This window comes from Populus euphratica, unplaced genomic scaffold, assembly GCF_000495115.2.
Source record: "Populus euphratica unplaced genomic scaffold, PopEup_1.0 scaffold164.1, whole genome shotgun sequence".
NCBI classification, from domain to species: Eukaryota; Viridiplantae; Streptophyta; class Magnoliopsida; order Malpighiales; family Salicaceae; genus Populus; species Populus euphratica.
In genome coordinates, this window is record NW_011500048.1 from 382,471 (window position 1) to 397,534 (window position 15,064).

The 15,064-nt window shown below is 27.8% G+C and overlaps 1 protein-coding gene across 1 annotated transcript; it reads left to right on the forward strand.

The window, feature by feature from the left end:
* The first annotated feature begins 12,450 nt into the window (after positions 1-12,450).
* LOC105107569 (uncharacterized) lies at positions 12,451-13,644 on the forward strand. The gene has a single exon (XM_011001539.1). It carries the CDS (start codon positions 12,529-12,531, stop codon positions 13,522-13,524), a length of 996 nt encoding a protein of 331 aa, XP_010999841.1. The 5' UTR covers positions 12,451-12,528; the 3' UTR covers positions 13,525-13,644.
* Positions 13,645-15,064: the final 1,420 nt, after the last annotated feature.

A 15,064-nucleotide genomic window follows, 5' to 3' on the forward strand; every position in this document is an offset into this window, starting at 1 on the left:
CCTTCCCCCTCCAAACATTCGGGAGCCGCTCTCCCTGATCATTTAATTAGTTGCAATTGTTTAGGGATTATATACATATATATATATATATATATATATATATATATATATATCAGTTTGGTTTTGCAGGCCATTAAAAATGGCTACCACTTCTAAGACGGTGTTTGCGGTGGCTCCCCTCATACCGATCATTACTGATACATATGTTTAAAGTTTTTGGGTATTTATTAGCTTGGTAACATAATTACTTCTGATTATGGATAATCAGCATGTATTAAAAATGTTAAAGAAGAAGAACAAGATACAAGTGATTGGTTAAACTATGCAAAGCAATATTACATTTACCCATTTATTATCATCTAATTTTCTCATGTCTTAGAATTTTTATTGCACTGCTTCCTGTTTCAATATCCTGTGAACCTAATCCCAGAAAAGCTTAGTATATATCCTGTAAATAATAGTTTGAATATTCTAGTTCTATATTTCCTTTCCATTTTGAGATGTAATGGGTTCATGTGAGCTCCATTCTGGATGTCTGCTGCATTGAAAATGAAGCAATTAATAGCTTCTTCTTCTTCTTCTTTTTCACTCCTTATAGTTTCAAGTATCAAAATGGGTTTGATTGTCAAAAAGGTTGGATAGGATAAATGAAACAACGGATGTAAACCCATCAATCTAGTTGTTGGGTTGGCTAATAAGGGATTAAAGTCGATCCAAAATTGAGACAAGTGAGGAAGGATACGAGGGTTCCTTGCAATGCTTCCTTGGCTCCGCTCCCTATCCTTCTTATCAAACAAAGGAAACATCCTCTTCCCTTAATCCTGACAAACACAGCCAGAGACTTTTCAACTAATTATTTACTCCAGTTCACGATCCTAGCATGTACATTAATATTTAAGATTAAACAAAATAAAAAATTATTATTATTTATTAAAATACTTTAAAATTCACCAAGCTTTATTGTTATTAATTATCAATTACTTATTCTTAAAACTTTATTTCTTCTTATTTGATGTAAAAATATTTCAATAAGTCTTTTTAAGATTCCAACACCATCATTTTATTTATGTGAACACTTTAAAACAAGATCCAACAAATTAAAAAAATAACACTTAATTACCCATAGTTTAAAAATCAAAAGAGTTAAGCTGGAAAAATAGATGAAGAAGAGTGATGAATTTCTACAAAAATTATGTCTAAACAGTGTTGAAAACTAACCTTAAACACTTTTTTTCGACCTCTATTTATAAAGTATTTTAAAAACTAAAAGCTAATGGAACTTCTTTACTAATAGATTTGATTATCCAGAATAAAAATATAATTAAACTTGAATATATTTTTATTTAAATCAAGTAATTTTTTAGTTGAAAAATCTGTTAAGATATTGTTGAAAGAGTTTTACAAAAACTGATCAGATTCTAATATTTATAAGTTGGATAAACTAATAGATTGAAAGAAATAATTTTTCATGAATCAAACCCAAATTTTATTTGAGAAAAAATAATTTTTTATGACTCAAAACACTATTTTACAATAAACTCTGAATATACATAAACAAGCACAAACTACTTATATACTTATATGTATTAATTTAATTCCAAAGCTCATTTTTCTTAGATCCTCTTCCTTCAAAACTTGGGTATCCTTTAAGCTCAATATTAAATCTTCACCTTCCCACTAAATAAGCCACAAGAAAAAAAATAAAACTTATTTCTTTTCAACATAGAATATAATTTCAATGGATTTTGAGTTTTACCAAAATATGCCACTTACAAACATTAAAAAAAAAAAACTTAATCCATTTGTAATATTTTTATTATCTCAGATAATGTAGATATTACAAATAGTAATAGGTCAAAAAATCTAAAAAATATATATCACAAATCGAGTGTCAAGTTGTGATTTTTTTAAATCTATTCAATCCAACCCAACCTAACCCTTATACTCTACAACAATAAATTTAATTTTTTTTATAGTTTTTTTTTTGTTTTACAATTAAATCTTCTACTTTAGTCGATTGATTCAGTTGATATATTAAATTGGGATGTATATAGGGTTTTCTCATTTAAGTTGCTTGATCAAGATCATATCATTTTATATTCCTAACTGTTAATATGATTGCATGCTTACAAAATTAAAATGGACAACATGGGGCATGTGGTATAAAGGCAAAAAATTTAGGTAATGAGTGTGGTGTCGTGAAAATTTCAAACACATGTTCTGAGATAACATTCAATGCACCTTTCTTCCCCCGCTATGATGGTCTAGCATGTGCCAACAGACAAGAAGCGCTTGAGTGCCAACGAGATGTGTTCTCTCCTTTTTGTTTTCTCTTTCTCTTTCTCAACAAACTCGCTAAGCATTGCAAAAAAAAAATATGGTTATTTGTTTATTGAATTAAATTAGACCCTTGTTTTTTTAACTTATAAAACTTTAGCAAGCAGAATGAACCTCAAAGATAAAAATATATATATATATATGATCTGAAAAAGATACTAAGGCTAAAAACATTTGTATAAGCATCAATATTGCTTCTTATAAAAAAAATATGGCTTTCTTGCTTTAGTATTTAATTAATGTTAATTGCTTTTTTATTTAATTCTTAAATTTATATATTTATCAATTTATTTTATTAAATACAAACATGATCTTTCAATTCCTTAATTTAAAAGTTTTTATGGCACTAGAAAATGCATTCATAATGTTTAATGTCCTTTTCTTTTACATTAAAAATCAACTTGAAATTTACCTATAATATTACACTGGTAAACTCGCTATTCAATTAAAAAAATTAAAGAGCTTCCTATACGTAATCAAATGTACTAACATACATCTTTGTCTCAACTTATGAACTCAATATTTAATTGGCATTACTAGATTTATTTTGCATTTACTATAACATATAAACCTTGATTTATTTTATTAGATGCACACATCAAGTTTTTGATTCGCAATTAAAATTTTTCATGATGGAAAAAACCGCGTTAACAATGCCTGCAATTGTTTTTGTTTAAACAAAAAATTTGATTTAACCAATAATAAACTGCACGCCCCTAACTAGACTTCTTCCAATTTGTATATTACGTTGCTTAAAAAATCTTAAATTATACAAAAAATACCAATCTTTCTCATTATATAACTTGGTAACAAGAGCGGATTGTATAGCATGATAACAATACAAAAATTTTGAAACTTTATTTTTTTCATTAAGAAAAACTTATTAGGTGTGCTATGTACAATTATTAAATTAAAGGTTTGTGAGAAAGTTTTACCTTTAAACCTTTAAAGTTGTTAAAATAATAATTTTACCAGCTTGAATGAATTATGGATTCTATAAAAGCATAACAAGGAACTTGACAAGAACTGAAGTAAAATTCAATTACTTTTTGACCCTTTCATAGTTGATTTAGGCTTTTAAGGTTAAAAATAAAGATATTGGTTGGTAGTGTATGAACTTGTACGAAAACAAACTTGCTATCCACTGAAAAAAACGAAAAGAAAATAAAGTATACTTGTTTGTTTATTGAATCATATTAGATCTTTATTTTTTTAACTTATAAAACTTTAACAAGCAGAATTAACCTCAAACATAAATAAATAAAAAATATATGATATGAAAAAAATACTCAGGTGAAACATTTGCATGAGCATCAATAATTTGCTTCTTATAAAAAAAAAATTATGGTTCTCTTGCTTCAATATTTAATTAATGTTAATTGATTTTTTATTTAATTTTTTAATTTTTTAATTTATTTAATTAACCACAAACATCATCTTTCAATTTCTTAATTTAAAACTTTTTACAATACTAGAAAATGCATTCATAATGTTTAACGTCCTTTTCTTTTACATTAAAAATTAACTTGAAATATTACCTGTAATATTGTGTGGGTACATTCATTGTATAATTAAAAAAATTAAAGAGGTCCCTATACAACGTGATCAAATATACTTACATGTATCTTTGTCTCAACTTATGAACTCAATCTTTAATTGGCATTAATAGATTTATTTACATTTATTACAACATATAAATCTTGATTTATTTTATTAGAAGCACACATCAAGTTTTTGGTTTACAACTAAGATTTTTTTATGGTGAAAAACGCGTTAAAAATGCCTACAATTGTTTTTGTTGAACAAAAATTTTGATTTGCCCTGCAATAAATGGCACGCATCTAACTAGTTTTATTCTAATTTGTTTATTATAATTTTCATAATTTAATTTTTGAATAAATAGATAAAAATATATTTGAAAATAGGGTTAAAATAACACAAATTCAAAATTCAGGGATGAAATTATCATATTTAAGAGTAAATTGATCAAAAATTAAAGAATTAATAATTTTGAAAATTTAATTAAAATTTAAATTAGTTTAATTAATGAAATCAAAAGAATTAATAAGTTTTCAGGCTAAATTAAATTTTATTTAATTAATTAAATAAATTCATGGATTTAATTGAAATTAATTGAAGGGCAAGATTAAAAAATTTATTGATTAAGGGACCCAATTGATACATTTCAAAATGTCTGGGACCAAACTATAATTTGTCATTTTTCACGTCAAATGTCACTATTTTGGATCCTACTGTTCATCATATGTTTGTCAGAGACCGATTCAACAGGGGAAAAATCCCGCAGATCATGAACAGGGGAAATTCCAGCAAATCACAGCCACTACACCACGATGCTCGCCATTTCTAGAGGCAGGGACACAAGACTTTCTCCGGCTTTAAAAGCCGGAGAAAAGCCTCGGTGAGGGGGACAAAAACAGGGCATAAAACACAGCAAAAAAGGCAAATATACAGGGGTGAACCGGCAGGAGAGAGAGAGAGAAGCAAACAAAAGAGAAACAGGGGAAGAAAAACCAGAGAAAAAGCCAGCGTACCCCAGCTTCGCCTTCGTCTTCAAAGCAAAAATTCACAGACGAGGGCGGAAAAAGCCACGAACGACATAGAACAGAAAAAAAACACGGACGAAAAAGAGCAAAAGAAACAGAGAAACAGAGGAGGAAGCTGCAGCAATCGGGTAACCCTCCATTACTATCGTTGTCTTCACCTTCACCCCGCAGCCCCAACAGCTCTTTCACACCGCAGCTCCAGAGCTCCATCTTCAGCACCAACTGCACCAGAAACGGAGCATTCCAGGAGAAGATCACAGTAGAAACAAAGACGAAAGACAAAGAGTAAGAAGCTCAGAAGACCGAGAATGAAAACACGAAGAAAGAACGAAAACAGAGAGAGAAAGACATACATTACAGAGAAAGAGAGACAGACACAAAAACGAAGAACAACAAAGACAGAAAGAAAGGCAAGGGAAGACAAAGAGGAAAACAAGAAGAAGCAGAGGAGAGAGTGCCCGTTCGATCATCAACGTCACGTCTTCATCGCCATCGTCTTCGTCTCCAACAGTTACAGGTGAGTTTCATACATTTTCCTGCTTTCAATTTTAATTCACCAACACTGTGCATTAGAGATTTAATTGTATAATGACGGTAGCAAGCGTGCGTGAACCATTCACACACGCCTGCTGGTAAAAACTGCCTGATCACTGGCTTGGGTCACTGACGGAATAGGCTGGCTGGATTTAGCCCACCACACATGAGCTGAGCTAAACATAACTTAAAAAAATTAAAATAATAAATATATATATATATATATATATTAATAAAAATAATATAAATTTATTTTTTTTATTTATTTATTGACGCTAGAGTCAGGAATAAAAATATTGATCTAAATTTATTTTATAGCTACATAATATTAACACTAGAGTTGGAAGTATTTATAGTTAAATATTCACTGATACTAGAGTTAGGAATATTATAAGCAAATTATCATAGCCTAAACTAATATACATTTAACAATTTAAGACAAAACCAGCAATACAATTTGCCTCATGCAAAATGTTTAAAAAGTAATAATATCTTTCTTTTTACGTAATCAGTCCTGAATCATAAAATCTTGTTGACAAGTTAGGGTTCTTAGTGTCCATAATACTAAGTAACGACTCCTTAAACAAGATCATTCCCCGTCAAAAAATAAAATGCTAGAAATTCATTTCTTTTCATGAAAACTTTTATGACCGACATGATATCAGGTGTGAAACCATTGCTTAAGAGATCTTAGATTATACAAAACATATCAATCTTTCTCATTATATTTCTTGGTAACAATAGAGATTATACAAAACATATCAATCATTTTATATTCTCATATGTTAATATAATTGCATGCTTAAAGGATTAAAATGGACACGTGGGGGCATGTTGTGGCATGTTGTACGAAGAAAAAAAGTTTGCATCTTTTGAAATTTAAAACTGAAAAAATAGGTTATATCATATGTCCATATCATGATATATATAAGTGAAAAGTTTAAACATTCGTTAATGATGATGCACCTATATAAGATCTATTATTTCTTCTCTCTTTTAACTCTACTTTAAGAATGATTTGATGAATTTTGCATTAGTTTGAGAATATATAACTAAAACATCATGTATGTATTTGATAATATTATTTTTATGTGTATTTATATCTTTGTGAAAGCATATTATTTTACACAATTATTATTTTTTTAATGCATATAAATTTGAAAGTTAATTGTATGCTAAAGTTATATGTGATATGTTGTTAGTTTGCCATTGTATTTCTCAAAAATTTTGTTTTGTCTTTTCATGTTTTGAGTTGTGTGTGTGTGTGTGTTGTGGATTTGAATGTGTTTTGAGATGTTTGCATAAAAAATGGATATTTTATAAGAGTATAACATATGATAGGTGTAATTAAAACACCTTCAGTTATATAATTCTTTCTTGTTTGATATTTTTAAGGCTTAACATGGTCAAAGCAGTTAAATAGTTTACACATTCACACTTTAAACCATGTGTTGGTCACCTTTCGATTGGTAGCGTGACAATTATATGTTTACGGATGAGTTAATAAACTTAACCTTCATTTGAAGATTCATGGACATTTATATATGTTGGAATCACATTAGATTGTATGTAGTATATGACAAATATGGGAATATTAGAGAGACTCTTTGATGCTGAAGTTACTAAAGATGTGAGATTATTATAGTTTTAAAGATTGTATATTATATATTAAATAAATGATAATTAAAAATGATAAATGCAAAAGATATGGAAAAAGTTATTTTTTTAATTTGTTTATGGGTGAGTTAATGAGCTAATTCTTTACTTGGTAATTCATGGGCATTAATATACTTATAAATCACATTAACTTGCATAAAATAGACTATAAAAATAAGAATATATTGTGTAGTTTATTTAAGGATAATAATTCTTAATGATGAGTGGTTACAATGTTGATTGTAAAAAGATATGGTAAAGTGATCCAAGTTCTTTGCATAGGAATGCTTTAACATTCTTTCGTGGACTTTTTGTGATGATAAGAGGGTTATGTTAACATTAAATAGGGTTCCTAATAACCATAATACTAGGTAGCAACTTCTTAAACAAGACCATTTCCCATCAAAAAAATAGAATGCAAGAAATTCATTTCTTTTCATGAAAACTTTTATGACCGACATGATATTGAATACGACACCATTGCTTAAGAGATCTTAGATTATATAAAACATATCAATCTTTCTCATTATATTTCTTAATAACAATAGAGATTATACAAAACATATCAATCATTTTATATTTTTATATGTTAATATGATTGCATGCTTAAAGGATTAAAATGGAAACATGGAGGCATGTTGTATGAAGGAAAAAAGTTTGCACCTTTTGAAATTTAAAACTAAAAAAATTGATTATATCACATGTTCATATCATAATATATATGAGTGAAAAGTTTAAACATTCATTAATAATGGTGCACCTATATAAGCTCTGCTATTTCTTCTCTCTCTTTTAACTCTATTTTAAGAATGATTTGATGGATTTTGCATTAGTTTGAGAATATATAACTAAAACATCATATATATATTTGATAATATTATTTTTAGATGTATTTATATTGATAATAGTTTGTGAAAGCATATTATTTTCCACAATTATTTTTCTTTAATGCATATAGATTTAAAAGCAAGGGAAAGTTAATTGTATGCTAAAGTTATATGTTGATATGTTGTTAGTTTGCCCTTGTATTTCTCAAAGACTTTGTTTTGTCTTTTCATGTTTTGAGTTATGTGTATGTATGTGTGTGTTGTGAATTTGGGTGTGTTTTGAGATGTTTGCATAAAAAATAGATATTTTATAAGAGTATAACATATGATAGGTGTAATTAAAGCGCCTTTAGTTATATAATTCTTTCTTGTTTGAGAAATTTTCTAGATTGATATTTTTTAGGCTTAACATGGTCAAAGTAGTTAAATAGCTTACACATTCACACTTTAAACCATGTGTTGGTCACCTTTGGGGACGTGACAATTATATGTTTATGGATGAGTTAATAAGCTCAACCTTTACTGGAAGATTCATGGATATTTATATATGTTGGAATCATATTAGATTGTATGTAGTATATGACAAATATAAGAATATTAAAAAGATTCTTTGATTCTGAAGTTAGTAAAAATGTAAGACGATTATAGTTTTAAAGATCATATATTATATATTAAATAGATGATAATTAAAAATGATAGGTGCAAAAGATATGGAAAATATTATTTTTTTATTTGTTTATGAGTGAGTTAATGAGCTCAATTCTTTACTCGGTAATTCATAGGTATTAATATACTTATAAATCATATTGACTTGCATAAAATAGACTATAAAAATAAGAATATATTGTGTAGTCTATTTAAGGATAATAATTCTTAATAATGAGTGGTTACAACATGGATTGTAAAAAGATATGGTAAAGTGATCGCATAGGAATGCTTTAACATTATTTTGTGGATTTTTGTGATGACAAGAGGGTTATGTTAACATTAAGCTTCAAGCACTAACCAACACACAGAGTTGATGGGTAAGAATAAGGTTGTCAAAAATATTTTTTTGATACAACATAGAATATACAATATAAACTCAAATCGTAAACTTAAATAGTGAAATTATAAAATCATAAGTATCATATTTTAGCTAATTATATATTTTTGGATTGCACCGACATCTCTTTTGTAAATTTGGTCATCTTTTTGCCCTACCAATTTAAATTCTTAAAATCATCAATCAATCCTTTCATTTATGTGATAGGCCTGCATTTAAAATGAATATTTACCACAAATTAAAGGTATTAAGTATTATTAGATATATTATTATAAATTTTAGTAGATCATTTAACATTAATTACTTCAAGAGTCAAGCATGTCAATTTTTCTCTCAAGTGTAGGAGTGAAAATGCACTTTTAAATACTAATCAATTACTCCAAGAGTCAAGCATGTCAATTCATAACTTTTATTCTATATATCGCTAGCTAAAATAGAGGAAATTGTCAATTGATATGTTAAAAGTTTACATAAGAAACTGTTAAAAATAAATATGTATTTTTATTTAATGAAAATAAAATTCATATATAACTTAAATCATTAAACAAATTATAATAATTACAGTCAAAATCAAGTCCTTGATTATCAAATTGCACAAGTTTTGTGAGATTTAAATTTAAATAATAAAAATACTAAAATATAGATTACTGATTACATAATTTTATATTTTTTTTTCAAACTCATAAAATCAATATGAATTTACCCACGAAAATACCAGGCAATTAGGTTTAGGTATAAACATCTTAGAATCTATTATTAGAATGATAAGTGATCAATGACATCATTTGAGGGGGTGATCAGGACAAGTCCAAACTAGGACATGAGTTAAAATTCAGCTCAGGCCCACCACAAGTGATTGGATCATTAATCAATACTCTAAAACGTGTGGGAAAAGTATTATAACTTTTTTTATATCTTTTTCTTTACTTTTTTTATTTTATGTTTTGCATGTTTTTTTTGTTTTTTTCCCTAAAATTGACTTCTTCTTCTTCTTCTTCTCTTTCTCAATTTTTTATTTTTTTTTTCAAAATCATCTTTACTGATTTTTTTAAATATTGAATTAGTTGAGAATTTAGTTATATAATCTTTTTTTTTTAAAAAAAATGTGGATTGCTACAATTTTTCCTATATGATTTTTTTTCTTTTCATGATTTTTTTTAAAAAATTATGCTGGTTGAAAATTTAGTTTCATAGTTTTTTATAAATAAACATTATGGATTGTTACAGTATATTCAACACATGATTTTTATTTTGCTGCAATGTTTCCCCATGTGTTTTTTAAATTATCTTTATCAAATTTATTTTTTCAATATCGAATTGGTTGAGAATTTAGCTTTAGCTTTCCCTACATGTTTTTTTTTCTCCAAAATTGTCTTTTCTTTCTTTCTTTTTTTTTTCAGAATTTTTTTGTTATTTTTTTTATTATTGAGCTAGTTGAAAATTTAGTTTTTTAGTTTTTCTATTTAAAACACTGTGGATTGCAATAGTGTTTCCCTACAAGATTTTTTTAAAATTATTTTTTTGTTTTTTCAGAATTATCTTTTTCAATTGTATTTTTTTATATTGAGCTGATTGAGAATTTAGTTTTGTAGTTCTTTAAAACAATGAGAATTGCTACAATATTGCTACAGTATTTTTCCATATGTTTTTTTATTGATTTTTTAAAAAAACTTTCTTTATCGAATTTATTTTTTTCATACTGAGGTGATTGAAAATTTAGCTTTGTAATTTTTTTAAATACCATTAATTGCTACAATGTTTTTCTACGTAATTTTTTTATTATGATTTTTTTTCAAAATTATCTTTATCAATTTTATTAGTTTTAATATTGAGCTGGTTGAAAATTATAACTGTAGATTTCCTCATAAAACATTATAGATTGCTATAGTTTTTTCTTGCATGGTTTTTTTTCCTTTTGTTTTTTGTGATATTTTTTAAAATTATCTTTGTTGATTTTATATTGTAAATATTGAGCTGGTTGAAAATGAAAATTATATATTTTCTCACAAAATACTATAAATTGTTATAGTATTTTTCTAAATGATTTTAATATTTAACTAATTGAGAATTTAACTTTAACTTTCCCCACATGTTTTTTTTTCTAATTGTTTTTTCCTTTTGTTCTCCAAATTTTTTTTTTGTTTTTATTTTTTAAACATGTAGTTAGTTGAGAATTTAGCTTCTTATCGTTTTTCTTTAAAACAAAATGGATTGCTCTAGTGTTTAACTACATGATTTTTTTATGATTTTTGTTCTAGAATTTTTTTTATCAATTTTTTTTTTTCATATTGAGCTGATTGAGAATTAAACTTCATAGTTTTTTTTTTAAACATTGTGGATTACTACAGTGTTTCTCCACTTGATATTTTTTTTATAATTTTTTTAAAAATTATCTTTATTAATTTTATTATTTTTAATATTAAGTTAGTTGAAAATTACAACTTTAAATTTTCTCATGCAATATTATAGATTGCTAAAATATTTCTTACTTGATTTTTATCCTGTCATTTTTTATAAATTTTTCTAAAATTATTTTTGTTGATTTTATTTTTTTAATATTAAATTAGTTAAAATTTTAACTCTTTAATTTTTTACATAAAAATATTATAAATTATAATAATTTTTTCTATATAATTTTTTCTATAAATCTATAACAATACACAAATATGTCATAAACTCAGCATCACGCGGTCGCGAGCACGACATCCGGCTATTCTCTAGTCACTGTCGGAACTATGAGTAATATAACATGAAAGAAGGCAATCCAAAAGTTCAATGCCGGATTGGCACTGAGGGATCCTTAACATTTTGTAACTTAATATTCTAACCTTTAATCTTTGAGGTAATAAATATGATTTGATTTCATATCAAGAATTACCATCCCGAAATTCAGAGGAAGCTCGGTACCCTTCATTTTCTGGATACAAATCCAGGGGTAGAGTGAATTTTGTACTTTGCACGGCAAACAGATTTCAATTTAATGCTTGGTTAGTGGCTATGCCTTTTAATAATTTAAGATCTGGAAAATTCCTAGCAAGAGATAAAGCGTGTTGACTTGGCTCGATTTCGATAAGGCTACCTTTGAAATGTATTGAATATTAGCCTCGACGTGAACGACCCGATTCTTTGCCGTCCTTCAAAAGCCAAAAGACTCTGTTATTATTTCCGTTTATTTCCTTTTTTCTCCTTTGAAAAGCTTTCAAATCAAACCAAGAACAAAGATCCTGACATATGAAGCCATCAAGAAATCGACGTGGCATTTCTTTGTGGAAAATGGGCAATATATATATATATATATATATATATATATATTGCCCACTTTCCACAAAGAAATGCCACGTCGATTTCTTGATGGCTTCATATGTCAGGATCTTTGTTCTTGGTTTGATTTGAAAGCTTTTCAAAGGAGAAAAAAGGAAATAAACGGAAATAATAACAGAGTCTTTTGGCTTTTGAAGGACGGCAAAGAATCGGGTCGTTCACGTCGACCCTCCACTTCTCCTTCGCCGATCTCCATTTTTCTCCTTACCAATCCTTAACCCTTTCATTTAATTAGAAATTAGTCATGGATAGAGAACAAGAAGAGATGCAGTTTCTTGGGGTCTTTGGCATATACAGAGAAGCTTATAGGATCATCTTCTCGTGGAGAAAGATCTTCAGTCAGATTACTCTTGCCTTGATTCTTCCTCTATCTTTCATCTTCTTAGCTCACATCGAGGTATCCAATGTCCTCTTTGCGAAGATAATCTACAACGAAGAAGAGTTAGATGAGACACAAGTCGGCACCCGAAAATACGAGAAAATATCTGACATGATTTCTTCTGAATGGGTCTCTTTTTGGCTATTCAAAGCTGCATACTTCACCTTCCTTCTTATATTCTCTCTTCTATCAACTGCAGCTGTTGTTTACACCATAGCTTGCATTTACACCGCACGAGAAGTGACATTCAAGAAGGTGATGAGTGTTGTCCCTAAGGTTTGGAAGAGGCTCATGGTCACGTTTTTGTCCATCTTTCTTGCTGTTTTTGCATACAACTTTGTTTCTATATTAGTCGTTATTACATGTGTGTTTTTAGTTGGCCCTAACAAAGTTGTTCCACTTCTCTTATTTTTATTGATTCTATACTTCATGGGCCTTGTGTACATGAGCATAATTTGGCAATTGGCAAGTGTTGTGTCCGTGTTGGAAGAGGCTTCTGGATTTAAAGCCATGATGAAGAGCAGGGAATTAATTAAAGGGAAGATGTGGGTGGCAATAATTATATTTTTCAAGCTAAATCTTTCTTCTGTGGCATTACACATCTTATTTGAGAAGAAGGTTGTGCACGGATCTTCACTAGGCATCTTGAACAGGGCATCATTTGGGATTCTCTCTTTGCTGGTGCTTCTCGTGTTGTATTTGTTTGGACTTGTTATCCAAACGGTGATCTACTTTGTCTGCAAATCTTATCACCATGAAAATATCGACAAGTCGGCCTTGTCAGATCACCTCGAAGTTTATCTGGGAGAGTATGTTCCTTTGAAGTCCAAGGATGTCCAGCTAGAGCAATTTGATGTTTGAGTTCATAATCAACACACGGCAACAATGAACAAGAACTGCTGTAATAGTAATTCGATCCATCATAAATCATGCGTGTACTTCTTTTTTCTAAAGTGATAAATCAATTTTATGGTTGCTTTATTGTTTGACTTTTCTCCCTCTTATTGCTCTTCTAAATCCACAGTACAATTGATAATAAGTTTGTTGGAATGGCAGTTGATGCCGATGAGTCCTGATCAAAACAATTGGTTTGACCAGGCATGGTCAATTCCTGGGGCTGGGAGAGGGGGGACGGAAAAATAATCAATTACAAGCTGCTTTGTTTTTTAATGAATGGAAGACCACGAATAAACTTTTTACCGCTAGTCCGGAGATGTTAGGGGACGTTTATTTACAGTCACATCATTTTTTTTTATTTTTTTAATTAATATTTTTATATTATTATAATGGGATGATATCAAAAATAAATTTTAAAAAATTAAAAATTAAAAATTATTTTAATATATTTTTAAATAAAAAATACTTAAAAAAAACTATTAGTATAATTATATTTTTGAGATTAAAATGGGGTGAAATAAGATTAATTTTTTATAAATAAAATTAAAAAGTAAAAATCCAAGATGAAATTTTTTAAAAAAACAAAAATAAAAACTATAAAAAAACCTTAAGAGCATGACCCTAGGTGGCTCATAACCTAGGCATCATTGTTCAAAAATAAAAAATTATTTTAGCTGAAAAGATGTTTCAAAATAATATTTAAAACATTCTGTTAGTTGGAAAAGATTAAAAAAAATTCTTTTTCATATGGAGATTAAAAAAAAAACACTATACGAACTTTAGAGCTTCTAAAAGATCCATAATTTAAGTATTACATAGATATTATTAATATTTCCTTCATGCTTTTTGTACTACATTAATTGATATTTGCATTGACTTCGAAGTTAATCGCAAAACGAATAGCAACAGGGGCTGCTTCAAATTAACTATAAAAGTCAACATGTGAGAATATATTCATGTTCCTCGAAAACACCACTTCTTTCCCATTCCTTCGTCCCTCCGTTTCGTAATCCTCATTGTCATTATTTATTTTAGATTCCGGCATTATTTTATAAAAAAATATATCTTTTATTCAAAAATCCAAAATGAAATAAAAAATAAAAAAATATTTTCAGAACATGATGAAATAAACCGTTGCAATAGACCAAAATAATAAAAAAAATAACCATATTAAAATAATAAAAATTAATATTAAAATATAAATTTGATCAAAATTAAAAGAATTAAATAAGTTTAATGTCTTAATAAAATTGCCCATGGGTTTATTTGACTTATTTAAATATTTAATTGAAAAAAATTAAGTTTGAAGATCAATTAAATGAAAATTTAAAAAAAAAATAATTAAATTTAAATACTGAAATAATTTTCGAATAGATTTTGAAGAATCAATCATTGATCTTTTATATATCCTGATAATTGGCGCGTGATCGTGAAGTTTCTCGGAAGGGCAGGTAACATCAATTATGTGGCATAAAATCCTCGGCACCTCCATTTGACCGACCAA